At 43.6% G+C, this 27922-nt stretch overlaps 1 protein-coding gene across 3 annotated transcripts in view; it reads left to right on the top strand.

The window, feature by feature from the left end:
- Window positions 1-27922, top strand: part of Dnaaf11 (dynein axonemal assembly factor 11) — an 83422-nt gene that overhangs the window by 36287 nt on the left and 19213 nt on the right. The window contains exons 3-8 of one of the 3 annotated variants that reach the window (XM_076836146.2): window positions 23-214; window positions 2731-2808; window positions 5448-5513; window positions 9003-9072; window positions 9655-9764; window positions 14119-14129. In XM_076836146.2, the coding sequence (XP_076692261.2) occupies window positions 23-214; window positions 2731-2808; window positions 5448-5513; window positions 9003-9072; window positions 9655-9764; window positions 14119-14129 (527 nt within the window). The remainder of the gene's footprint in view (window positions 1-22; window positions 215-2730; window positions 2809-5447; window positions 5514-9002; window positions 9073-9654; window positions 9765-14118; window positions 14130-27922) is intronic. The other 2 variants (XM_077105586.1, XM_076836147.2) reach the window with 2 other exon arrangements.

The raw sequence follows: 27922 nt of genomic DNA, 5'->3' as shown, positions 1-27922 counted from the left end.
TGTATTTATTGGACTTCCCTAGCCCATCTTCTTCAGAGACCATAGACCACTTCCAGGCACCAGAAACACAAGAAGAGGAATACAACAAAAAGAAATTAAATGAAAGTGAAGATGACCTGGAATTCTGGAATAAACCTTCCTTGTATACTCCAGAATCTAGATTGGAAACTCTCAGACATGTGGAAAAACAACGAAAAGATCAGGAAAAATTAAGGTATTCCATTTTTTCCTTTATCACCAAGAGTTTGGCAACACTCTTACGTTATATTTTCACAATTACACATTATTTTATCCATCAGGTGTTAAGCCGTTGTTAGCTCTCACACAAAGATTTTGCTTTTCCTGCACACAGCATTTTATTGAATTGTATTGACTTACATTCATTAACATCTAAATACCTTCTTTAGAACATCACAAATTATGAAATTTCAGGTTTTATTTGTAGGTCTTTAGCTTTTTAAACCATTTATATGTATCTGCTAAGTATGGGTTAGGTTAGAAATACTCGTTATCATGGTACAGAGGAAAATGTTGTTTTGTGAGATGAATGAGCTCCTTCCTATTCTATTAATTTTCAAAATGAAGAATTAAAATTACTTTCATTTTTTATTTTTATGTTATAACTTTTTAGGATATTTAACAGTATGATTCCACTTTTGATGTGTTTAGATAAACTTTGATGATTTGCTAGAAGTTAGGATGCTTAAGCTGTTATTTTCAGAGTACTTTTTCCGAAGATAGACCTGACCTGTGTCATTCTAATTCACGTGATTGCTTAAGTCTAATGAGTAAAATATTTTTAAATGATTTTTAAAAATATCACTTCTGGGAATACTTGTAATGCACAAGCTTGAGAATATGATCAATTAGTTCTGAAATATAGTAATCTACATGGCAATGAGATGAATTAGACACAATATATCCCCTATGATTATCAACTAAAAGCAACTAGAAGAATTTAGAAATCTCTTCTGCTTTCATAAAGCTTTTTCATTTGTAAGAAACATAGGATGGTGCAACAGTAGAGAATCATGTTTTATAAATCACTTATTTGTAAAGCATGGCATTTTGTATGTAGAGAGGTCACCATGCTCTGGGAAGAGCACTGGAATAACATCAGAAAATGTGGTGACCTGGTCACTGGTTCTCTCTGATGTTGGCAAGTACCTTCCTTCTCATTTGTTAAGCGAGGCTTATTCCACCTGTTTTACCACCCACTGTGCTGTTAAGAGAATCAGATAAACCCTTTGCAGACTTCAGAGTCACTTGAAACAGAATGTGTGTATGTGGCATTTCTAACATATCTACCCCATTCCACATGCACACACGTGTGCATGCACATGTTTATGTGTGTGTGTGTGTGGGGGGGTGTAATCTGTATAGTATTGAGCCTGAAATCAGCAGAATTGTTTTTCACTCTGACACCTAAAAGAGCTGGGCTGAGCTGGATGGAGGGATGAGTCTCTCTGCTTAGTAGACCTTAGTCTGCCCAATCCATGGGCCCGTGGACATGTGGCTCTTTGGTCGCCCGGTATTTTCACCAGCTGGGGAAAGGCAGGGACCAGGCCAGCCTCTCATCCTAATTCAGCTCTTGTCCAGATTGTGTCGGGTGAAGCCAGATATTTCTGGATACCCTTTAATTGTCCTGAGTCATTGAAATAGTAGCTTAATTAGATCTGGAGGCTCAGTTTAAGATGCAGAAGAATGTGAGTGAATTTTTAAATAAAGTTGGCTGACGCAGAATCTCTATTAAAAGGACAATAGAAATTCAAGGCCAACAATTGCCTACAATCCCATCATCTCAACAAATTTTTCCATTTCATCTTCTAGATCTTGTCCACATGTGCCTATTGAAGTTATTAAAAATATTTTTTCAGTAATTTTTTAAATAAAAATAACAGACTAAATTTACTTCACGTATTCCATAAATATTCTCCTTTCTGCTCTTTCCTTTTCCTCCTCTCCTGAAGTTAACAGACTTGGGTCAATGCCACCACACATTTTCCTCCTTCTATAATTGTGTAAGTCATCTCTGCAAATGTAGGACTTGGGGTCTTTAAAAAAACAGAAGACTTATATTTTATGTATTTGTTCTAAATACATTGTGAACGCTTTTGTGGGTTGCTATGGAAAAAGCAAACCCATCTTTAATAGCTGTAAGATAGTTCATAGTGTGAATGTACCACGATGGACCCAATCATTCCTCCAGTGGTAGATATCCACAATAGTTCTGGGTTTTGCCACTACAAATAATGCTGTGAGAAATGTCTTTTTATATAGATCCTATGTAATGGTAATTTTTATGTCTGTAGAATGGATTCTACTTGGTGTTTTAAAAATTATACTTTTAACTGAAGCAGAAGCTCTACACACAAATGGAGAATTGACAGTTATCTGGGTAAATCATGCATAAAATAAGACTCATTTAAATATTCATGGGCATTTCATCAAAAAGAGTCTTCTTCCCCCATTCAAATTATCTGGCAAATTGTCTTGGTCACATTTTTGCTTTGCAGATTTAGATACAACCATATAAAAAAAATCGGGTTTGATTTTTAATTCCCAGCATAGAATTAAAGGAATTGACTTCATAAGTGAATTGTTGGTGTGTTTATATATATGGTCAATTTTTCTTAAACTGTTTCACAAAAACATATTAATTGATTTTATGCTCTCTTTATTTACTTTCCCTTCCCCACTGCCTCCTGTTCCCTCCTACCCCCTGTTAAGTGAAAAAAAGAAGAACGTGAAACCGGCTCGGACTTTGATCACTGAAGATGGGAAGGCCCTGAATGTCAATGAGCCCAAGTGCGTGAGGACAGGGCAGGACCTGGGGAGGAAACACTGGTGGGTGGTGGTCACGATGGCTTCAACGACAGGTTTGCTTTGCTAAGAATAAATTGACCACTCTTAACAAGTTGGATGAGTCTAATAATAATAATGTCATTTTGTGTATATTTAAAAGCCAAGCATCTATTATCTTTTCAAGTACATAATTTTCTTGACATCCAGAAAATGACCTTGCCATATGGAATCTTACTTATTTATGTATCCCATGAAATTCTGGACTACATACAATTTTATGCCTGAGAATCGCCATTGTGCTGTCATTGTGTTTATGAATTTTTAAATTCTGCCATGAACAAGCTGAGAATACTTACAACTCTCCCTTACCTCTACATTATCCTCTGGAACACATCTGCAAAGCATTCGAGAGCCAGAGATAGAAACTGGAATAAATATCTCAATAAACTTAATTAGAGAGGAAGACTATTCAAGCTGGGAATCCTCAAGTCTAATCACATCTGATCTACTCTGTCTGTCTGCAAGTTGGAAAGGAGAACGTGGGCCGAAAGGCCTTGCAGAGTCTAAATAGAGATCAGCAAGCCTGCGGACCAGATCTCGTCCACTTCGTCTCATTAATCCAAGCCTATTTGCGTCCATCATCTAATTTGCTGTTATTACTGTGAGGGAGGCAGAGTGTGGCCTGGCTCCCGGGCATCGCTCATTCTCGTGGCAACCCTGCATGGTAGGCAGGGTTTCTTTTTCACAGCTCCTAAGCCTGCGCTTGAGAGGTGAAGTGACTCGCCTGAGTTCACGTAGCCGTCAGGGGTGAGTCTGATGTGCCACCCGTGCTCACCCAGTTCTGGTGGTTGCCGTGGTTGAGTCTCCAGTCCCCACCACACATACACCTTCTTTATCCAACAGTCAGGAGTGCAGGTCCGGATAGGCCGGGCATTGCAGGCCAGGCAGTGCTATGACAGGAGCAGCTTTGTGGAGCTAAAAAGTCCACTGAGACCCCCCAGAGCTCTGTGAACCCCCAGTGAGACCACCACTCTTCTCACACTGACCACCGTACCTGCCCCTGAAACCAGTGTACTTAGGAAGAGTCCCTGAAGAACTGATTACTCACCATCTCCCTCTACTACTGCCCAGTTCCTCGTGGTCACTGTCCTCCTCCCGGACATTGCCATCACTATGTTGATGTAGAATAACAAACATACGACGCAGAGTCCCTGCTTTCCCTTCCACTACCACCCACCCTAATGTGCCTGGTCTCCCACCATTCTGCCTCTCCCTGAGAAACACCCACCCGTTGGCTGACCAAAGTCTGGGGTGTGTCCTGGATTCTTCTCTGATCAGGAACCTCGGGAGCCCTTCCTGCAGTGAGCCCAGAGTCTCGCTGCTCCTCGCTCCCTCATCACTACCACCCTAGGAGAAGCCAGCACTCCCTCTTGCCTAGACAGTTCTAGAAGCTTGTTAGGTAGTGGGCGTGGTTTGTGTGTTGGCCTCCTACAATCTGTTCTTGTCGGTTGAGTAATGCAGGCAGGAGGGTACCCACTCCCTTGCTTAAGGAAAAGCCCTAGAAAGTGCCGCTCGACACATTCCCTAACTGTGTGAATCACATGTCCACACCTGAGTTCACGGGGCTGGAAGGTGTATTCTTCATTCTTTAAGCCACTTGCCTAGGGGTTCTGTTGCCAGGGACAAAGAGGGGGCAGAAAGTGAGGATGGACAGCAACCTCTCTGAAAGTGACTTTCAGTGACATGCTCTTAAGGGAGAGTTTTCAAGCTGGCTGGCTGGGGAATTGAGGAATAAGCAGTCCACCTAGAAGGGACAGGACATAAAACGGCTCCTGTATGGGACAAGGAATGCACAGGTCATTTGAGACACTGAAGAGGTCTGTATGGCTGGATCTTTGGGAGCGATGAGGGGGCCCGCCCCAGCGACCACTGCTGGCAGCCACATCTGCAGTTGTTTTTTTCCAGACAATTTAGTTTGGGTTCTTAGTAGGATAAGTGAGGGGCTCAAAAGAAAATTGAATTGCTAAGGAATTGTGGGTAGAGTGTTAACAGCATGGAAGTTCTACCCATGACTCAGTCTAGTCCTGTTGAAAGACCTACAGTCCTGAAATCCTGCCTCTGTTTCTTCATCTATAAAATGGAGTAACAAATGACTGGCAGCATTTCCACCTTCCCAGGGCAAAGGAAAGGTCAGTCACAAAAGAAGGGACAAGTGGCAAGGGAAAGAAAGACGACAGCGCTCTTGAAACCCAAGGAATAGAGTGTCGGATAAAGGACTGCAAATGTCCCATTTAAGTTTCCCTAAATAACTCCAGTGCTGTAGGTGGCTTCCAGCAAACTTGGATGAAATGGGAAAGAAAACTTTAGCCACCAGATGTCTCCGTCTCTGCACCAAAGCTAATTTTCTGCATGTCATTTACCTTAAGAGTCTCATGTGTGAACGACGTGAAGTAAGTGATTTACTGACGTGTGTACGTTTCTGTTGATTCTTAAAAATAAATATGGCTATTTTACTGTCCAACAACCAAAGTAGGCTTGTAATTGGAGAATTTCATTAAATTATTATCCAATTGACTCTTGATTACGTGGTGAGGTTACCAGCACAGTAGCTGAAGGACTTCTCCAAATGTGTTGTTTTTTAGACTTGACTTCTCTTTGAAAGATGATGAAGAGCGTAACCAGATCATCGTGGACTTGGCTGTCTACAGGTAAAACCAGTTCCTTAGCACTCATCTCATGGCATTCCCTTGCTTGCATTCTCAGGAGCAGATCTTTGAGTTCCGAAACATTTGGAAAGGGAATTTGGTTTGCCATGTGGTTAAATGGAAAAGTTCATTTTTCAAGACAGAATGTATTGTAATTTTTTAAAGCATGAAAATGAAAGGAAAAATCAGTGAATCCACAGTCCCATGACCATCAACTCAGGAACACCCCAGAGTCAAGTGATTCGCAGAGCTTCGCTGTGTTCTGATGCGGATGCAGTGGGGACCTCTCTGCTCTTAAGACTGCCACTTCACTTCCACAGTCCTCTGTGTTTTTCCCAAACACTTTGACATAATAATAAGCTGCAGGTGGTCAGGCCCCTCCTCGGGCCCCTGGAGACCTGAGGCTGATCACCAGGGAGCTTGCCTGTCCCTCCTACCTCTCCCTGGTCTCACCCATGCCTTATTCCCGTGGGCGGGTGGCCAGGGGGTCCTGCTTGCCTCTCGCCACCACAGCAGAGCATCCTTCTCTCTTCTTCCTAAGACGCCATGGCTTTGACCCTCTGCCCTCAGCCCGTAGTACCCCTCCTTGTCACAAGTCACACTGCCTCCTTCCTTAAGGGTCACCTCAGGGTCCACACACATGCGCGTCCTCTGCCTGCGCTGCTGTCATCCTCAGTGTCCTTGTGACTTGTAGCCTCCTGTCCTCCAGCCACCTGGTCAGATGTCACCTTATGGAGAGGGTGGCCTGCCCCACTGTCTGACTCAAACAGGAGCTAGCCCCGCCCAGCACTCTCCCCACCTCTCCTGCTTTGGGTTCCTATCTGACACAATAGACTGAGGTCAGGGCAGGAGCTTTGTTCTGCCTGTTCATCTCCGGCACCGAACTACTCAGTGCCTGGCACCTCTTGGTGGCACCTCGTGGCCTCCACAAATATGTTAGAATGAGGGACGAGGGCGATCGTGGGGGTCAGTGAATGTGGGTGGGTGTCATCGGTGACATTAAGGACGTGCTCTGTTCTACTGAAGTTCTCGGTAACCCTGGGAGGGAGGAGGAGCTGCTGACCTGGAACTACCCATTGTCACAAGGTGGGTCTCACCAAAGCAAATCGTGGCTACAGAAGTCAGAACATAAATCCCTAGGTCTTTGCTTGTTTAATGGTAGTAAAATAGGTAGAACTTAAACTTCACCTTTTCAACTGTTTCAAAGCACAACTCGGGGTATTTAGTGAATGCCCAATGCTGTATAATCACCGGCACGGTCTAGCTCCGCAACGTTTTCCTTCCCCTTCAGGTAAACCCCGTATTCTTTAAGCAGTCACTCTTGGTTTCTTGACCAGCTCTGTTTCTTGGACCTGCCTGCTCTGGATAGTTCATATGAATAGAGTCATACGACACGCAGCCTGTGTGTGTGTTTCTTTTACTCACCAAAATGTCTTCAAGGTTCGTCCCTGTTGTAGCATGTATCAAATACCTCCTTCCTTTTGCTGGCCAAATAGTATTCCACTGTGTGGATAGATGACACATTCTGTCTATTCACCGCTGAGGGACATTAGCAGGGTTTTCACCTCTCGTTTTGTGAATGGGAGCTGTGTTTCCCACTCCCCATACCCACCAACCACTTGCTGCCTGTCACCTGTTTTTAACGAGTTTCCAATGCTTTCCCAGCTGCTTCATGTACTCTAAAACTACAGCTCCCCAAGCAGCCGTTTCTGTGGGTTTCGTTAAATATTCACGATTTCATCCTTTGAACTCCTTTCACTTTTAGGGTTTTTTTTTTTCCTTTTTGCAGTTTAATGGCACACACAGCCCCTTCATTTGTGGCTCTGTTGGCTGTTGTCTATTCACAAGTAAAAAATCAAAAAAATTAACAGTTTCCTGCATGGGCTGGGGCTGGGGCTCATGTGTGAGGCGCTGGGTTCCACCCTCAGCACCACATGAAAAATAAACAAGTAAGTAAATAAAATAAAGGTATTGTGTCCATCCACAACTAAAGTGTGTGTGTGTGTGTATATATATATAATAAGGTTTCTACAGTGGAAACTCCTCTCCCCCGTGTCTGATTTTCGGGGTGGTGCCTTTCTCCTATATGATAAACCCCTTCTATTCTCATGATTTTGTCTAATGACTTATATTTAAATTCCTTATTATCTTGGCACATGAGAATGTACATGAAGTCAGATTCATTCAGTCATGTATCCTTCCTGGCTTTACTCAGCACTTATCTGCAGAAACTTAGAGGAGAGATGGTAAGCATATCCTGTATACCGTCAGAGTTCCCCTATGACTGGGAAGGGGATAGTAAGAGACATCTACGAGTCTTACAGAAGGAGAAGAGAGCTCGTCATGCTGTGTGGGGTCTGTGGTTGGTGGAGGGGGCTGGTCAGGGAGCGTTGCTGACATGGGCAATGACAACTCAAGTCTGAGAAGTAGCCTGCTCTACAAAGAACTGGTAGAAGATCTTTTCAGGCAGAGAAGGGTCCTGCAGATAGGAACAGACGAACACGTTAGGGGGCCCTAAGCATGGGCAACATTACACATTAAGTTGTAAGAGACCTTGTCTCTATTTTTATTATTATGAAATTATTTTATGAAATCACATACAGTGCTACTTCATTAAGTTATAGAAAGGCCCCATGCACATGCCTTCAGGCATTCTTAGGGGGAGGCATAATCAGTAGCTTCATTGTACAGATGAGGAAACTGAGGTTTTGAGGGGTTAGGAACTAGAACCCAGGTAAGGAAGTAGGAAGCCAAGAAGTCAATTCCCACAAGGCTGTGTGACTTCAAAGCCTGGGCCTGCAAACCCCATATTGACTTACCTGCCTTAATGTTGGTGTTTTTTCAATCAATGCTGTATGTTCTAATGTCCTCTATTGGTATTTTAAAATATATTACAGATAATTATTTAGTTAAACCACTTATTTTAATGAGTAATGTGAAATGGAAGTCTTCCATTTGCTCATGAGTAAAGGAAAATGTGGCCACGTGATCTTGAGGTCACTGTCATCGCTGGCGGCAGGCTGTCCTTCAAGGGAGGAAGCGTGCTTGTTTTCCAGGGGAGGTGGTCCCAGCACAGCTGCAGAACAGCTGCAGGTCTGGAGAGGGTCTGAGCAGGCAGCACTGTGGCTGCAGGCCCAGGCCCAGTGGATTCAGCACTCCTGTCTATTTGAGTTGCAGGGGCTTAAAATAAAATATTCATGAAAGCACATGGCAAGCTGTTTTTGGCAAACCTCTGGTTTTTTAGACCTCAGATATTTTGGGGTTAGGGGCAATCAATGCCAAGTATACTTATAGGTCTTAAAATGAAATTGCTGATATATTGGAATTCCTCTGTTCTAGAGATTAATTAAAAACTAATTTTTAAAGAACTGTTTAGCATGGAGATTTTAAATTTTCTTCACTTAAAATGGGCTGAAGTGTGAATTTGTATTTGTACTTATTTAAACTTACTGTTTTTGGAAATTATAATATTGGGTCTGTTTGGTTTTGAAGGTATATGGACACGTCTTTAATCGAGGTTGACGTGCAGCCAACTTATGTGCGAGTAATGGTCAAAGGAAAGGTAAGTGGAACCCTGGGACTCTTAAGAGTCTTAAAAGATAAGCCTTCAACTGAGCTGTGTTGCCTCAGAATTTGCAAATATTAGTGGGGAAAAAAAGCAGAGTACTATTTTTTTTTTTTTTTATGCCATGGGAAAAGTGCAAATGCAAAAGTATAAAGTGCAAATGAGTGCTGACCATCGCATAGCCTGAGACAATGAGCAGTGTAACTGTCTCGAGCTGGGCTTTTTAAAAGCTGATAGCATGGCCACACGTGTGGTGGTCCATGCATAAAGTTTAATAAATATCTAGATAGTCAGTGATTTCATTCATGGCAACCATAATGTTTATCTATAAACTACTCCTTAGCATAAATGGACGCATGAGTGTCTCACTGTTTGTGATTGGTGACCGTCCTTTAGATCATTCCTTAAAATAAGTAAAACGTTCATAGAGATCAAGCCCAGCTCAGGTATTACTTTTTCCTAATAAGTTTGGGCCCATTTCCTAATTGAGCAGTGCATCTTGAACTTGTAATGAAAATATCTCTCAAAGTAACTCTCAGTGACACGCCCTTGGTCCTGATGTCTGCTGCTTGTTTTCAGCCATTTCAGCTTGTCCTTCCTGCAGAAGTCAAGCCTGACAGCAGCTCTGCGAAAAGGTCACAGACAACAGGACATTTGGTGATCTGCATGCCCAAGGTAGGGGACCGCATGTGTGTCAACCTCAAGTCCATGACATGGGGTCCTGATGGGACTTGACCTGTCAGGCCTCATGACAACTTCTGCTGGAGGTGCTTTCATTCAAAGAACCAGGAAATCTCCTGGGACCAGCTCAGCAGGAGGACCCAGGTCTGCGAGGAGGAGGAGCTGGGGCTGGTGTGAGGGAGCCGGGGTGGTGCATTCTTCCTCACTTCCCATGCAGTTCTCTGCCACCTTCTTTGATCTCTGAAGACCAGGTCTAGGTGGCAGTTGGGAGGATATGTCACAGGGTTCTGAATGTGCCACTGAGCATTTTATTACATGGTGATTGGTATTTTCTATCCAAATTAGCTTGAGAGGAGAGATAGTAGACCTGGATCTCTAAAAAGATCGTGTTTGATTTCCAAATAGGTGGCTTACTAGTTTTGGGACTTTGGGCAAGTTATCAACATTTCTAGGTCTCTATTTTTTTAGTTCACTTTTAAGAGAGAAAATGCATGTAACATTCACAGCATAGTTAGCACTCAGTGAATACTGCTCATGTTATTTTAGTATTGCTTTTACGTTATGCACCAGATATTGCTTTATCTCAAACTCTTATTTCCGTGGGGGGGGCAGTAGTTATTGTTGGTGTTACATATGTATTTTTTATATGGCAATGGGATCAATTTGATCCAGTTCCATTTAGCAAGCATTGTTGAGGGCCTAAGTTGTGTTCGTTGCTATCTTAAAGAACAATAAGAAACTCTGGGTTTTTAATGATTTATTAGGGGAATAAGATTAAAAGCAAATAATTTGCTACAATCTGAGAAAAAGCAGTAATGGAGTCATGTACTAGAAATAGTGGAGCAACTGACTCTAATTTGGTGAAGAAGAAATATGGCACCATGAATTTCAAGGGCAAGTTGCGGGTAATGCATGGAGGAGAGGAAGGCCATGTGGCAAGGAGGCGGGAAGCTGGTGCACAGTGTGTGACTCCGAAGTGGCTCTGCATGGCTGTGGCAGGACATGTGAGAGGGGTGAGGAAGAGAAAACTGGAAGGTGACCTTGGAAGAAACGCCGCTCCAGGTGCATCTTGGTACTGGGGACATACTGGAGAAACCAGAGAGGCACTGCTGGGAAAATCAAGGTGAAAATGACAAAGGTGTAAACCGACTTTCATTCTTTAACCTTCAGTGAGTGCAGAGTAGCAGCCAGACACTGCCCCAGGGGTGAGTGACAAGGTCTCCACTCTCTAGCATTGAACAGAACACAGCGATTAAGTAAGCAGGTGGATTTCAGGTGGAGATGAGCACTGTGATGCAGACACAGCTGGTGATGGGCAGAGGGGAGCAATGGAGAGCACAGACTGGCCCCTGGAGATCTCATGGAGGTCAGCAAAGGTCAGGAAAGATCCCTGTGGAAAGAGCACTTAAGCTGAGACGTGGTCCAGGAGTGAAGATGATGCACTGAGCAGAAAGAACAGCAAGCGCAAGGGACCTGGGTAGTATTTTAGTCCGCTCTGTCTTGCTGTGACTCAAGACCTGATGAGAACTTAGAGGATGAAAAGTTTATGTTGGCTCATGGCTTCAGAGGTTCAGTCCAGCTGTGGTCCCAGGTGAGGCAGAGCATCGTGGCAGTGGGAAGCAGAGAGAGAGGAATGTAAACCCCCAGGCATGTCCCCCTGGCCTGCCTCCTCCAGACACACCCGACCTGCCTAGAGTTAGACCCAGTCAATCTCCACCTGAGGATCAATCCCCAGATGAGGCTGCAGCTCTCCAAGTCTAATCATTTCACCTCTTAGGATTCTTGCGTTGTTTCACACATGAGCTGTTAGGGACACCTCATATCTGGTCCAGGAACAGGGTGCGGGAGGGCAGAATATCTGGAACATAATGAGTGAGGAGGAAAGTGGATGAGGAAAGTGCCAGAAACACAGGCAGGAGCAAGCCAGCTCTGGACCCAGACAGAGAACATGAGTAATATTCCAGGGAACACCATTGGTAGGCTTTAAGCAGCAGAATAAAGATCTGATTTCTGTTTTAAAAAGTCAATTCTGCCTTCTTTGTGAATTAAGAATCAAAGGGCAGAAAGACTAGAAGCAGCACAAACAGTGAGACAGCTCTGCAGAGGTTGGTTGTGTTGGGGACGACGGCCAGGTGGGAGAGCAGTGATCAGTCACTGAATTCAGTCTGCACTTTCACAGGGGTGTAGACGAGAGTTGGGGAGGTCACAGACGCTCTCCCTAAGGGGTGTATGCTGGAGCCGTTTCCTCAGATGGGAAAGACTGAGGGAGGATTTGGAGAAGCAAATCACGGGTGGACGAGGCCATTTTAAATCGACATCCAGCTAACATCGCAGGCCTTGAGCTCAGTGGGGAGAATGGACCAGAGATATGAAAATGGAAACTGTGGGATATAGATGATGGTTATGAACATGGGCCTGAAAAAGAGCACATCAGGAGAATGTGAACAGAGAGGAGAGGAGGCCCCATGTGGGAGAGGGGAGACATGCCTTCATTTTGTGGTCAGTAGGGAAGGGGCCAGCACATGAAATCATGCATGAGTCATCAATGAATCAGGAAGACAGAGTGTTGGTGTCAGGGAAGCCTAAAGAAGAAATTGTTTCTTTCTTTTTTTTTTTTTTTTTGCCAGGGGGAGGTACTAGAGATTGAACCCAGGTGAGCTTAACCCCTGAGCTTCATCCCTGCCCCTTTATTTTTTATTTGAGACGGGGTATTGTTAAGTTGTTAAAGTCCTCACTAAATAGCTGAGGCTGGCCTAGAAATTTTCTATCCTCCTGCCTCAGCCTCCTGAGTTGCTGGGGTTGCAGGTCGGCACCGCTGTGCCTGGCTGGGGTTGCAGGTCTGCACCACTGTGCCTGGCCTGAGAAAAAATGGTTTTGCAAAGAAGGAGCTACTAAGCTCAAGTCCAGGAGCTCATCTCATGGCAAAACCTCTAAGATGGCTGTTGGGGAGAAGGAAAGTCAGCTTTACTGAGAATGCTACAGCCGGGAAGGAGGCAGCCTTTTGTCTCAAGTATCACCTTCTATGCCTTTGAGGAGGTAGGGAACACTCATATGAGGATGGGGTGAGGGGCCACCTGCAGGAACCAATGTTCCAGGAGCCTGAGTCAGGCGGCCTGGTGTCTTGAGGGGCGATGTCTCCTGGTGACAGCCTGCTCTTCTCCATGTGGCAGGATGCTTCAGGACACAGAGTGAAGGCTGTGTCCTGGGAATAGAAGTAGAGCAAGGCGGGTGAGCACAGCAACAGGCTCTCACAGATGGGGCAGTCTGAGAACCCCACAGGGTTGATGGCTGGATCTGGCAAAGTGCAGGCCTCTACAGTCCTGACGAAAGCCCCCTCAGCGAGGCGGAGGCCTTGGAAAGCTGTCAGGAAGGGCGGCGGGAGAACTAGTGGGAGGGGTGGAGAAGACAGGAATTCAGACAACCATGTTGGGAAATTCTGTTGTGGACGTGAAAGAGTAATCAATCGCAGGGACTGGAGGGGCTGGAGAATCAAGGGAAGCTTTTAAGGCTATAAACGGTGTAGCTAGAAGAAACATTAAAGAAGCAGAATAAAAGACTCTTTGCATGTCGAGTGGAAAACTGAAGATGAGGAGATAGGCTAGACCTCCCTGGTGGGTTAAAATCATAGTGTTTACAACTTCTAAAGACTGGTAGGGTTGCTTCTGATGAATTTTAGATTCTCGGACTCCTTAATTTTGATCTCAGAGTTGACTATCTGAGACAGAATTTGTTTGAAAGTCTGACAGACTTATTGTAGATGAAAACCCTGAAAGAATTTCAGGAAATTAAGCTTTCAAAATTAATTTTTTCATACAAAGTATCTGGGTTTCTCACCATGGGCTCTGTGAATGAGCTAGGATATTTTCTGCTGTAAGCTGCAGAAGCCCAAATAAAACTGGCTTTAACCATAAAGAACTCTTACAACAAGATAGGAGAAGATGGGGAAGCCCCTCGGCAGGCGGGGTCAGCGTCCTTCTAAAATGCCACCTGTCCTCAGATCGGCTGCCTCCCCAGAGACAAGGCCTAGCGGTAACTCTGGCAACCGCCTCCTTGTTCTCACCTTGTCTGAGACAGAAAGAGAGAGTCAGAGAAAGAGACTCAGGGAGAGCCCCTGGCCACACAGGTCAGAAGTTCCTCTGGATGGAGAAGGCCAGGTGGCTGAACAGCCCATGCAGCCTTGATTGGCTGAATCCTGAGGGTTGAGTCCATCTCTGGCCAAAGGGACAGTACCATCCAGTGGTTTCTATCAGTCAGGCCTCATCCCATGACTAGGGCAAGGTCACCTGCATCTAGGTGACTCAGATTTCAGAGGGGAAGAGTGAGAAACCAGTCCAAAGGGGGTTCTGCTGTCAGGAAGAAAAGAACAGGGAGGAGTGGCTGCTGCAGAAAAGACGAACTTGACTGAGCGCCGAGGCTTTGCAGTGATTCCAGGATCCTTCATCTTTCTGTAGCCAGTTTTCTAGCAGAGCAATTATAGGTAATCAATCATGAATCTTTATTTGGAGGCAAAATATAGCAAATAAAATTTGTTGTCAAGCAATAAAAGTAACAAAAAAACTATAAGAATCACATTGTCCTATGGGGTCACGACAAATTAGGGATGCTTCTCTACTACTAGAGTGTCCCACAGGGAGACCTAGGAGATGACGTGATCCCTTCAGCACTTTGACAGAGACTTTCTATGATGTGCTGATCAGCAGCCTTCTGTTTTCTGCTTGGAAACTGCAATTCTAACTAAAAAGGCAGAGTCGTTGGCAACTCTGGACTCTCCTAAAGGGAAACCAAGAGGTATGAATTGTGTACCGTTTGCAGGGTGCTACACAACTGATGAGAGAAATTCTGCCATTACAGTTGAGTCTTTTAAATAAATACACCATTTTGTTTATATTTCCCTTTTTGTTTTTATAGCTGTCTAAATTTTTCATGTTAAATGAAAACTATAACGAATAGCTTATTAAGTAAAAAGCATTTTAGAAGTACTTGGTTGAAGATAATTTATATAGAAGGACTAAAAACAGTTTTATTGTTTCCTCAACAAAAAACTACGAATCATGTTTTTCCTTTGAGGTATACATTTGTGAAGATTTTAGACCACTATGTTAAAGTAACATAGATATATGTTATTGTTTCTTCCAAAAGGTATTCAATAAAAACTAGACTTTAGACAATGATTTCTTCCTCCAAATTAGATGTTTTAAATTTATGAGTAGTAAATTATATACCTTTATATACCTGTAAGTATATAAGGCTTAGAAAACAAAAGTTATTTTTAAATCATTGAAAGTCATAAACAGATACACACACCCCAGAGGAGCTCTTGCCATTTGCCACTTTGAGGTAAGCCTGGAAGACATCATGGTAAGTGAAATAAGCCCTACACAGAGAGGAAAATACTGCTTAATAGGATTTATATGTGGAATCTAAACAAAATAGTGTTTTCTGGGAGTGTGGGTGGAGAGAAAATAAGGAAACAGAAGTCAAGAATACAGAGGAGCACAAGCTTAGAGAACTAATGTATAATGTGAGGACTGCGTTGATAAATTTGTATTCTATTAGGATTCACACTAAATGAGTTGATTTTAGCTGTCTTGCCACAAAACAAAACAAGCAACAACTATGGGAGATGATGGACATGGTGATCACATCAATAGAATAGCCTTTTCACTTTCTGTGTGTATCCCATAACATCATGTCGTATGCCTTAAATATGCACAAGAAAATTTATTAAAAAGAAGCTGGTAGAATTAGGATGACTTTGGCTTCAAATAACAGAAAATTCTGACTCAAAGAGGTTTAAATAACAAACAAAATCATTCCAGCTCACCTAAAAAAGAGATGCAGGTTGGCACTCAGGTATCATTTTAGTTCATTCATACAATATTGTCAACATGGTAAGTGAAACTTAGTACTTTCAGAAATATCCAAGATAGGTCTTAGTAGTTTATAATATTTGCATATTCTAAAGCAATTAAAAGAATATCAGAATGGTGCTTGCTAATTTCCTCTTTGTGATAGTTTTTGCAAATAAGCCTGTGACTGACTGACCTGTTTGTGCCTATATGTATCATAGTATATCATATTTATCTGTAGAAATCCAATGGTAAACTTTGTATCCATTTTCCAAGGACACATTGATTCCTCAAAATGCTGCAATTGATATTTCTTATTTAGATACTTCATTCAGCATTTTTTAACAATGTCAAATTTCTGTTTTTGTTTCTCCTGACCATAAACGAGTCTAGGTCCGTGCAGAGTGGGTGCTGAGCAGTAGAGCAGGTTTCACCAGGCTCGGTCCGTTACTGGTCACTTAGGTCAAGGCTGAGTTTCCTATTGCTGGCATCCGTGGGTGCTGGCAGCTACACTCCCCTCTCATGAGGCTTCCCCTGGCTCTGCAGTCCTAGGGTGGTTCTTGGCACAGTCTGCAGCAGTCTTTGGTACATTCTGGACTTAGTAACGTACAGACATCACAGTCCTAAGCACGCACCAGTTCCCTGATGCCATTTGCCATTCTTAGCTTTGGGCACCTCCTCTGTCTGCCCTCTACCACTGAATGGACTGCTGCCTGGGGCAGGAGTGAGTAGCAGATGGAGTGGCCCTGTGGCCTTCTTATAAAGGTGGTGCCAGGCCTGGAGGGGAACTGCCCAGGTTACAGAGGAATGGGAAGCATGCCGTCCAGGTTTTCTTCTCAGCCTTGTCCACTGGCTGGTGGAACTGCGAGCTCTGGCACTTTTTATATTTATCAGTCTTTGCTTTGAGGATTGGCATATGAAGAACCTCAATGACTATCGTCCATGGCCTCTTATTACATTAGATATGGCCACCTGGTGAAGAAACAAAGATCAGTGGGTACCATCTACTAGCCAAGAATCCCTCCTCCTCTCTGAATGAGTCAGTAATTCTTTTTTCAACACGGCTTCATATGAGCCAGACTGTCCCTTTTCCCATTTCATTCAGAGTTAAAGGCCAGCCCCTCATAGGTTGCCCCTGTCATCTTTCTTCCACTTGCTTTCTCAACATTCCAGCTTCATTGGCTTCCATGGTATTGCACAAACATGATGAGCACCTATCTACCCCAGGGCCTTTGCACAGGGCCCTTCTGCTGGAATGTCCTCCCCAGGTATTCCATGTTTGCTCTCTCACCTCCTTCAGGTTTCTGCTAGGTGTCACTCCAGTGAGACCTTTCCTGAGCCCTGTGTTCAGAAGCACCCTGCCCATTACCAACACACCTCCTTCCCTCTTCTGCTGTGGCTTTCCTCAAAGCTTTAGACCACCTGGAAGTTCAAATATGCAGGTGTTCATTTCTTTGTCTGTTTTCTCCCACAAGACTTTAAGCTCCAGGGGAGCCGGGACTTTCATCTGTTCTGACACTGCCTTGTCACTGGCACCTGGAACAGACCTGGCAGAGCAGATGCTCAACAAGTTATATGAACAGTTGGATAATCAACTGCATTTTGATACTTAAAAATTGAATATGCCCTAATTCCCAAGTATTTCCAGCCCTTTACTGATGATTTTCCATGTGTATTATTCCAGATTGACTTTATCAAATCCTGTCTCTGAAAAAGGCCCTGGTAATTCATATTGCCATGGGTGTAGAGACAGTGGAAAGAAATCCACTGGACTTTGGACCCAAAGACTTGAGTTAAATCTCGGTATTTTAATTCAGCAGCTGTGCAACTTTGGAAAATTATTAGTCTCTCTGTTCCTTTGGTTCTTCACCCATTAAATGGTACTTCTAATAATTCAGGCTTCAAAAGGCTATCTTGAGGATTATGTAAATTAATGTAAGTAAAGCACCTAGGACAGTGCTCAGAGATAATGCACATTGCATTAATGCTGATGTTTAAACAAAGCATTGTTCATTACTGTTAATTAATACTGTAGAATAATATTTATTCGTATTTGTTAAAAATGTTTTATAATTATTTATTGCTTCATTTTCTATTGCTGTAACAAAACCCCTGATGCTAGGTAAATTATAAAGAAAACAGGTTTATTTGGCTCAGGGTTCCAATGTCTGGAAAGCACAAACAATATGGCGCCAGCATCTGGCAAACACCTTGGCTATGTCACAACTTGACAGATGGCATCACATGGTGAGACTAGGAGGTCATGGGGTGGGGTCATGTGGCAAGAGAGGAAGCAAGGAATTAGTGAGGGCCAGGTCAGCTCTTTTGTAACAGTCTGCTCTTGGGAACTGGGAACACATTCACTCCAGGAGACCCACACTTGCTTCCCACCAGGCCCACCTCATCAAGGCGCCACGGCCTGTCAGGATCTTTACATTGGAGCCCACACTTGTGGGTTTGGGCTGGGACAAACCACATCCAAGCCATCCATAGTGATCACTGAGACTTCACTGAATTTGTGGATCATAGCAGGAATGACTGGTGCAGTCACATTATCAAAACTGGACCCCAGTAATACACTCTCCATTAGCGCTTCTCCATTACGACATTTCTCAGAAGGTGTTGTTTGTTTTAGCTCTTTTCTTTCTATGATGGCTGCACCTTTTCTAGAGTTTGTTCATAGATTCCATGCATATGTTTTTAGCTTCTATTTTGAGTGGGATTATTTTCCTTCCTATTTTCTGAGAATTTATGTTTGCCCTTCAGCCTATTTTTCAGATGTGTAGTTGGACTGAGTTGTATGCACACAAACAATCTGATCATCAGCTTGGAATATTTGGCATATGATCTCACCACAGTCCAACTTAACAAGATTTAACTGAAATTTTGCATTCACTGAGGGGTCTGCTCGCTTGCATCGAGTCATTAAATTAAACTCCCATCTGATTCTCAATTGACAAGTTACAGGAACACTCTAAGAATATGCTTCATGATTTCCTTTGGGTGTTCCTTCAGAATAATTAACTGAGATTAAGGAAGTGGCTGTCTGAACTGAACAGCAAAATGGATTTGCAACTTCAGCTGCTGAGCATCTTGCTTGATGCTGTTTATGCCAAGCCCAGAAGGTGAAGGTCACATATTAAGGTCAGTGAAACAAACAGACCACACTGCAGAGAACAGCCTTAGACTCCTTCTCCCTGTTACTTGGACATGGTTCATGTTACTTTCTCTCTCCTTAGATAGACCCAGCTGGCTGCCACATGCGTCTATAGTGCTGGTCACTTCGCAGGCTCCCCTGTCCCCTCATGCCTCTGGTCTTTTATTTCTCATGTTCATCTCGTTCCTAAAACTCCCACCATTGAAAAAAAGTGGAAGTGCCCAAAGATGATGCCCGTGAACTCCCAGCATCATGGCTGCCACCTGCCCGTCTCTCCGCTCACCCACCTCTTCTCCCTGAGCCCATGAGCCCACTGTCTGTGATCTGTCCACGCCCCAGATGGCTGTGGATCCTACTGCCACTCGCCTTTAAGGGGGACTTTTTTCCCTGTGGGATTTCTCTCCTCTCTACTGCTTCACTGCATTTTTCCTCTGTGGATCTTATATTAGAAAACATGCTGAGATATGTCCCCTCTAAAAACCCAAACAGAACAACATAAAAACTTCCCTTTCTATTTATTGCCCTAATCTATTTTTTTTTTTTTTTTGGCAACACTCTTAAAGCAGACATTTTTATCTGCTGTCTCAGTTCTTCTCTAAAATCTGTAAAACTCCCTAACTCTTCTCCTCCCTTGGAACATCTGAGGCCCCAGTGCTGTCCCCATTATCAAATGCCGTCCCTCATGCTCTTCCTTGAAAAGTAAACTGGTCTCGTAAAAAAACGTAAAATAGAGTTGAAAAGTAAAATAGTCTTGTCCCCCTCCCTGAAGAATCTTACCACCTATTAGAGATAAAATACATGCACAGGTACTACCCTCGGCCTTTTATACTGTTTTACACCATTAGTCCACCCTCCATTTGGAGGAAGTTCATGTTTTTGTTCGTGCATTCGAGTTGTGCATGATCTGGATTTGTTTGACATAATCACACACGAGTGGCATGTCATTTGCGTCTGGGGCCCCAGTACCTCCCCTTCTCTTTCTCCTCTCTTCCCCGTTCCCTTTCTTTGCTCCACTGCTCTTCCTTCTGTTACTTCTGGTTTGTTAACGTGATTGTTCTTTAGATACTCACAAAGGTGAGATCCACTAGGTGACTCCTGTCTGGATGCAGCGGAACTTGATCAATGTCACTTCACTTTTCCCCACTTTTCTCCCTCCCCTCCCCCCCCCCCGTGATCCCTCCCTCTACTGAGCTGATCTCCCTTCTATTTTCATGAGATCTCCCCACATTTTTCAAGTCCTTTCTTTTTCTCTAGTTTCCACATATGAAAGAAAACATTCAATCCTTGACTTTCTGACTTTTTTCACTTAGTTGACATACAGTTCCATCCATTTACCAGAAATGCCGTGATTTAATTTTTCTTTGTACATCAGTAAAGCTCCACTGTGTATACATACCCCATTTTCTTTATCCATTCATCGGTTGACAGATGACTGTTCCCAGAAAGAGGCTCCAGCCACCAAGGCAAAGTATTGTAATTGGAATTCTGCTAGAGGACATTGAAAGGTCAAAATGTTTTATAAGAAATTAGAAACTATAAAAGTAATACAGTATACTTAAAAAGCAACTAAATGAAAAAATTCCAGAGCTGAAATAGAAGAAATTTCATTTTAATGAGTGAATTCAATAGAAGATTTGACACACCTGAGAAAAGCACTAATAAATCAGAAAACAGAATATACTGTAAAGTGAAGAGAAATAAAATTTTAGCAGAAACACTAAAAACATGTAGAATACAGTGAGAAGGTCTAACACATGTTTAATATAATTAGCTCCATATAAAGAAGAAAGGGAAAAGGAGGCAGAAATACTATTAAAACCGATAATGGCTACCTAGACTATTTAGACTTGCCTCAGTTTCTATTGGCTTCCACCCACATCTTGTGTGTGCCTAGTTTATCTTTGTGTGATGGATGCTCATTTGAAATAAATTAATTACTACTCTTTGACTTCCTGTGTAGCTCATCTTGATAAACCCACTGGAAGTTAGCTAGGATTTGTGCATATGTACCCACTGCACAAACTGAAAACGTATGACACAGCTGTTTGTGCGATAGTGAGCTATGCTTTTGAGAGTTGAAAAGTAAAATAGTCTTGTCCTCCTCCCTGAAGAATTTTACTACATATTCAGAGATAAAATACATGCACAGTTACTACCCTTTAGCAAATATGTTTAATACTCTCTGCTAAGCAGTTTATACAACTTAATCCCTGCAATAAACTGTACAACCTAGGATATTTTTTATATTTATTTTTTTGATAAAAAATGAAGGCTTATTGAGCTTATATCAACATAATTCTCTCCAGGATCAGGAGTTAATAAATACGTAATATCGCCAGGTGCAGTGGCACGTCTATAACCCCCGTTACTCAAGGGGCTGAGGCATGAGTATCCCAACTTCAATGCTATTCTCAGCAACTTAACAAGACCCTGACTCAGAAAAAAAAAATAATAAAAAGAACATGGTAAAGTGCCCTAGGGTTCAATCCCCAGTACCAAAAACAAACAAACAAACAAACAAACAAAAGAAGGTAGTATTCTATCATTAAAAACATGTGATTTGGGGGCGGTGTCACAAGGTTTCTTCTGTCAAAAGTGTAATAAATGTAGTATTAGAGAGATTACTTAATCTCTCGGCCTTTTTCTCATACCAGTTAAGACTGACAACAGAGCTAGCATTTATTTAAAATTTACTATGTGCCACACACGACTGAATGCTTTGAACTTCTGTGGAGTAGGTGATGCTAGTATTCCCATTTGCAGAATAAATTAACGCATTATGCTGCTTTATAGCATAAGGCATGTATCCAAATGAACATAATGCCACATAATATTATCACCACCAGGTAACTTTTGCACCATTAATGGTTTGGATGTGAGGTGTCCGCCAAAAGCTCACATGTGAGACAATTCAAGAAGGTTCAGAGGAGAAATAATTGGGTTGCAAGAGTCTTAACCCAATCAGTTATTTAATCCCCTGGTGGGATTAACTGAGTGGTAACTAAGTGTAGAGTGTGGCTGGAGGAGGTGGGCACTGGGGTGTGTCTATAGAGGGGAGACTCTCCCTGCTTCCTGACCATCCTGTGAGCTGCTTCCCTCTGCCACACTCCCTACCGTAATGTTCAGCCTCACCTTGAGCTCCGAGGAATGGAGTCTGCTGTCTATGGGTTGAGACTTCTGAAACAATAAGCCTCCAAATAAGCTTTTCCTACCCTACAATTGTCCTGATTAAGTCCTTTAATCATAGCAGCAAAAAAGCTAACTAAAACAGTAGTTCAATATAATGCAGAGCTCTCTGCCTTCAGAGCTTGGTTTTCAAATTCCTACTTTAAAACAAGGGAGTGCTGGGGAGCCTTCATGAGTGTCACTGTTCTTCTTTCATCTTTGAGAGTCTCTCCCCCATTTACAAAATTGTCCAGGGTCAAGATGTAATGAAATTTGCCCTTTCTTCCATGATCCCTTAAGACACCTGCCCAGCTACCTATTGTTGCCAGTGGAGGAGACTGAATCGAGTTTCCAGGAAGACCTTTTTCAAAACCCTGGGCCTCCTGTGGGTTGGTAGGTTGATGCTCCTCTTTTCTGGGTTTCCTGGAATTTAAATGAACATGTCAACTAAATAAGTGTTTGTCAGACTAAAACTATATTAGATACAGTGAAGGCCAGGCCTCAGCTGCCAGGTGAATCTGATCCCACCAGGAACGCCTTCCCGGCACAGATGGCCTGGATCCACAGAGGGGTCAGTCTGGGGAGCACTGGGAACTCACAGGCCTCACATTGCCAGGTGAGGCTCCTAGGGACGAGGGAGAAGGGGGTCCTCTGGCTACAGACAGGGCAGGGGGTGCTTACGAGAACGGCAGGACTTGGTGAGCTCTGGGGAATGGCCGCATCTTAAAGTAGATTCATGAACTTCCTCTGTTTAATTCCCTTCTGCATCCCCTGGGTCTGTCTGTGGTTTTTAGAAGGAATAGTGGAGGAGGTGACCCCAGCGCAGATCCTGGCTGAGAAGGCTCCACACGCCGTCTTTTGTCATTGGTCTCTTAGCCTCTGCAGAACTACGAAGCTGCCTCCTGGAGTAGACTTTGTCCCTTCTTCCTACCTTCCTGTCGGGGTTAGTGACAGGCCATTCTTCTAAATGCAGGAGACGAGGAGGAAAAGGCCAACTCAAGGCCTCTGTCAGAAAGCCTATCCCTCCTCTGTCACGTCTCGACCCTGTGCCCTGAGAGCTGCGCCCTTGCTCTGGGTGCTGGCAGGACAGCAGGAGAGGGCCCTGCTGGTTCTCTATCCCAGGGTCCCTGATCCTTGGCTTTCCTGCTGAGCAGTGGGTATGCCTGGATGGCAGCCCGGACGGCTGCTCACGTTTCTACCTAGTGTGAGTGCTCCACTGTTGCAGGAGAAGCTCAGGCCATGGTCACTTAGCTGCAGATGAGAGGGACAGCGGGGTGAACCTCGGGACACTGCTTATGTGGCACAAAACCATCCCCAGCATGTTGGGGTCTTCTCCCGGGGCGGGGCGGGAGCTAGCTACACCCTGTTTACTATGTCTGCAAGCGAGGTTTCCTCACCCTAAGGTCCAGCTGCGCAGGCACCAGGAGTGGCAGCTGAGTGTGGCTCTGACTTTGGTCCCTCTTTCCCTGGTGGATGAGCTCACAAAGATGATCCCACAGTTCCTCCTGCTCCTCTCTCACCCTCCTCCTGCTTTCTCTTGCTAAAGTCTCCAGCCTCTCCTCAAGATTGGGCTGACTGACAGTGTCTCTCAAGTGTGCCCTTTTAACTGCCTCAGCTGGCCTTGACCCTGCCCTCTGTGGGCCTCTTGTGACCCACACTCCCAGTCCTCGGTGGCGTCTGATCTCTAAGCTTTAGGACACGTCACCTCCCTAGGGTTTGAGTGTGTTTCCCCAAAGTTCATGTAGTTGGAACCTCAGCTCCTCGTGTGGCACTGTGGGAGGTGCCCTCAGGAACGGATTACTGAATGAACTCTTCCCCCAGGAATGGGTTAGCCACTGTGGCTCCTTCCTCTCAACTTCCATCATTAGGAGACAGTATGAGTCCATCTTCAGATACAGGTTCCTGTTCTTGGTCTTCCCAGTCACCAGAACCATGAGCCCAAATAAACCTCTTCACTTCATACATCACCCAGTCTCAAGTATTCTACGACAGCAACAGAAATGCGACCAAGACAAGATGTTAGTTGAAGGTCAAGTACCCAGTCCTTGACTGTCCACATGCCCCTTCTGCCTGTAAGGCAGGGCCTATGCTCACCAGCTCCATTCCAGGATCTCTCTGCCTCAGAGGAAAGTGCCATTTCTCTTTGACTTATTTTTTCTAAGATGCAAAGTGGAGAGTCACTATTACTGACTTCTAGGGAAGATGCGACTGACCCCTGTTGCCAAGAAAGATACCTTTGTAGCCACTTGACCTTTTCCTTAGGTGCAATTATAACAGTATTTTTAGAGAACTCTAAGTGACATTTTATTTCTCCTTTGTCCACTTTGTATCTCTTATAAGATCATCTCCGAGGGAAATTTAAGAAATCTCCCACGTAGATGGAAAACACACAGCAGCAAGAGCAGAGGCGTCCCTATAAGCACAACCAATAGAGCAGGTTTTTTAAATCTTGTTTTTTATCGGTTCCTCTTGGTTATACCTGACAATAGAATCCCATTTTGGCATGATCATAACAGCTCCTAGAGCAGGTCCTACTGTCTGCCTTTGCACCTAGTCTTGGAGGAGAGGGGATCCGCCCATGAACGGAGCCTGGGGAGAGAGGCGACGCGTGGAAGGAAGGAGGTGGTCCCACCTCCCCGGAGTGGCAGCCTCTCCCAGGGGAGCAGACAGGTGATGGGACCGGGGACAGGGCCTGGCTGGCCCACATTTCTCAGAACAGTTGGAAACAAACGCTCTGAGGCCAGGTCTGGGGAAGCCGAGGACCCCAGAGACAAAGCCTGAAGACCCCCTTGACTCCCTCTCGCACTCCCCACAGAGAACCCGCAGCAAATCCTCTTGCTTCTGTCTCAGAATAGATCCCAAACCTGGCCAGCTCTGGCCACCGTCTTGGTGGTGCCACCATCTGCCTGCCCTGTGACTTCGGCTTCTTCCTCCTGCCTGCTGCAGTGTATTCCCCACACCCCAGCTGGGGACCTCGAGGCAGAAGTGAGACCACGTCCTTGTCTCCCTCTGCCCAGGGTGCACTGAGAGCTTCCTGTCACCTCTAGGGACAAGCCAGAGTCCCCAGCAGCGTCCCAGGGACCTGGCACCTGGCAGCATCACTGGCTCCTGCAGTCCCTTTCCCCTCCTCCTGGCCTGCGCTCCTCGATGGCTGCTGGTCTTCAGGGGCCTCTCCCCTCTCATGGCCTTGGCACCTGCTCTTCTCTCTGCAGGAAACTTGTCCCTCACCTCCTCCAGGCCTTCGCTGCGTCTCACCTTCTCAGTAGGGTTTTCCTAAGTCCTGCTTAGTGCTGTCACCCGGCCCTCTGCCCACAGCCCCCTTCCTTCATAGCCCTTGAGTGCTGTGTGTGCTGAACACCTGTTTTCTGTCCACCCACTGCTCTACCTGCTCCCTCCCTGAATGTAAGCTCATGAGGACAAAGGTTCAGCACCAAATGCTCAGGACCCGGGAGATTGCCTGGCCCTTGGCAGAGGCCTTCATGAAAGCTCGCAGAGTGAACGCAGGATGGGAATAAGGGTGGAATTTGTAAAGCAGTGGAGGCTGGTTCCCACCGAGGCGCCCTAGCAAGATGGTAAAAGGATATTTCCTTTTTAAACATCATTATTATTCTTGGTGTTTGTCTAGCTTAGTTCAAGTTCATTTTCAGCTTTGGGCAGCTGTGTGTGGAAGGCTAGATCACACTTCACAAGTTTGAGAGAATCGTGAAGGAGCCCGGTGAGAGTTAAATTTGTTCTACTTTTTTTTTTCTACTTTTTTTCCCCAAAGTCACAGAAATATCTAATGTAACTATCAATAGTGATTTTTTTTTCATGTGAACATCCAGTAGTAATATCCTTTAAAATTTTCCTCAGAAAACTTGGTAAACAGAGCTCTTATTCTTCTTATTTTTCTGATAAGTTTTATCAAAATTTAAATTTTCTTTGCTGAAATTATTCATTTATTTGAGATAGAATATACTTCAAAAATATTTGACTAACAGTGGTGGAGTGCTCACCTAGCACATGTGAGACACTGGGTTCAATCCTCAGCACTCTATTTTAAAAAAGATTTTAAGATAATATGCTAGTGGTAATTTATGTGTTTTCTGATATTGTAGATTAATGACTTTCGTAAAATGTAAAACCAAATATGTTTTCTTTAAATAAGCTTTTTTTAATAGATTCAATGAATTGTGTGTTATTCTTTTTTTTTTTTTGCAAAACTAGGGATTGAATCCAGGGCCTGAGCATTCTACTACTGAGATATATCCCCAGCCCATGTGCTTTTCTTAATATGGTCAATCAGAATGTAGTCAAGAAATAGTGAAATCTAAAATCAAAATATCAACACTTAATTTGAATGTCTCCTTTAATGCAAGATCTTATTAATTCTAAGATTTTCTATTACTAATTACCTTTCCAGGAGTCAGAACTTTGCATATTTACCTGTGTAACACCAGTTTTATGGATAATTAACTAATATCAACACTAGAAATATGTAATAAGATGAACAATTTCCAAGTGAGCAAATGATTCTGAAGTTGCTATAAGGGCTGTTGGAAATGGTAGTCTATTTCAACTGTATGGCTGGCCTCCTTACTGAGCACTATTAATATAATCTGATTCAACTCTTCCCAACCCCCAAGCCTTATGTCAAGGTAGGTTGATATCTAAAGAACATAGACAGGAAGTTTTATACAGAAAGAATGTTGAGGAGTTTTTAGAAGTTACTTACAAGGCATAGGTGAAGATGTCAATGTGTATACATAAGCAAAATGATAGTGGTGAAAAGGTAGGCTATGCTCATGAAGAAATTATATGGAAGTTGTTAGTAACAAATGAGGGAATCGTTAGCATGTTTGGGTTGTCACGGAGTAAGATGCTAAAACACAGTAGTAGAACACTTTGTAAAATTTGGAAAACCTTCAGGCAACTAATGAATCATTAATTAATCAAATTAAATATTTATTAAATTAAACTAAGATTTATTAAGCACCTAGTATAGATAAATGTTTGTGTGAATTAAAGTAGAAGAGCAAAAACACAGTATGCATCCCTCATGTCCTCCTTCCTGTCCCCTCCTTGTTGAGCACATGCTATCACCCTCTGCAGACCCAGATTTGCCCTTGCCCCAGTGTCCAAATCCCAGTTTCAAGTAGGCTTAGACTCTTGTCAAGTCTTTTCCCTTCTGCTTAGATTTGAAATTATGATTCTGGCTCAGTCACTAGTATCATGGCCATGACTTATGGCATCTGTTACGGCTCCCCAAATCCCTTTCCCTTCATCAGACCCAGCGCCAGCAGGACCATGCCTATACAGTTTCAACCTGCAGAGTGGAAACTTCTCCATGTATAGACAGACAGACAGGAAGAGGTATCTCCAGGTTTCTTCTCTTAGCTCTAGTCTGGTGCCATTCATTCATTCATTCCAGAAGTGTTCATGAGCACCTACTGTGCATTACATCTATACCAAGTTCCTAGAATATGAAGGAGAAGGTAGACTTCCACTGATCTATCCTCTGGTGGAGTTGGCTGGGAACTGGGAGTCCTGCCTGCCCTGTTGCCTTGAACTGAAGACTTAGTGGGGGATTCTTCTTTCTCAGTCTCTGTGCTATTGCTTGCCCAGTGTCTCCTGCTGAGATACTCTCCTCTCTCTAAAGTATTTCAATGGTTTTTATGTAAATAGTTATTAACAATGCTTGTATAAATAGCTCTTAGCAATGCTTTTTGCTAACTGCATTGAATAAAGTTTCATTGAAGATGAAAAAAATGTTATTGTTTTCCAGGGTTGAAATGGTAAAGATGATACAAAAAGAAAATTGTGTGATTTATAAAACTCAGATTAAAACATTGAAAACAGGAAAATTATGGATAGGGAGAATAAAGAAAAACACTTCATCATTAATAACCCCCACATATATACATTGCAGTTTATTTACATTGATAATTAAATATTTTCAAGGAAATTGAGTAGATTTGAATAAAAATGTATGATTTACAAAGTACTGCACAAACTA

The sequence above is a fragment of the Callospermophilus lateralis genome, chromosome 16 (genome assembly GCF_048772815.1).
Source record: "Callospermophilus lateralis isolate mCalLat2 chromosome 16, mCalLat2.hap1, whole genome shotgun sequence".
In the NCBI taxonomy this organism is placed as follows: domain Eukaryota; kingdom Metazoa; phylum Chordata; class Mammalia; order Rodentia; family Sciuridae; genus Callospermophilus; species Callospermophilus lateralis.
The sequence above is the reverse complement of the archived record's forward strand: the minus strand, read 5'-3'. Positions and strand labels throughout refer to the sequence as shown.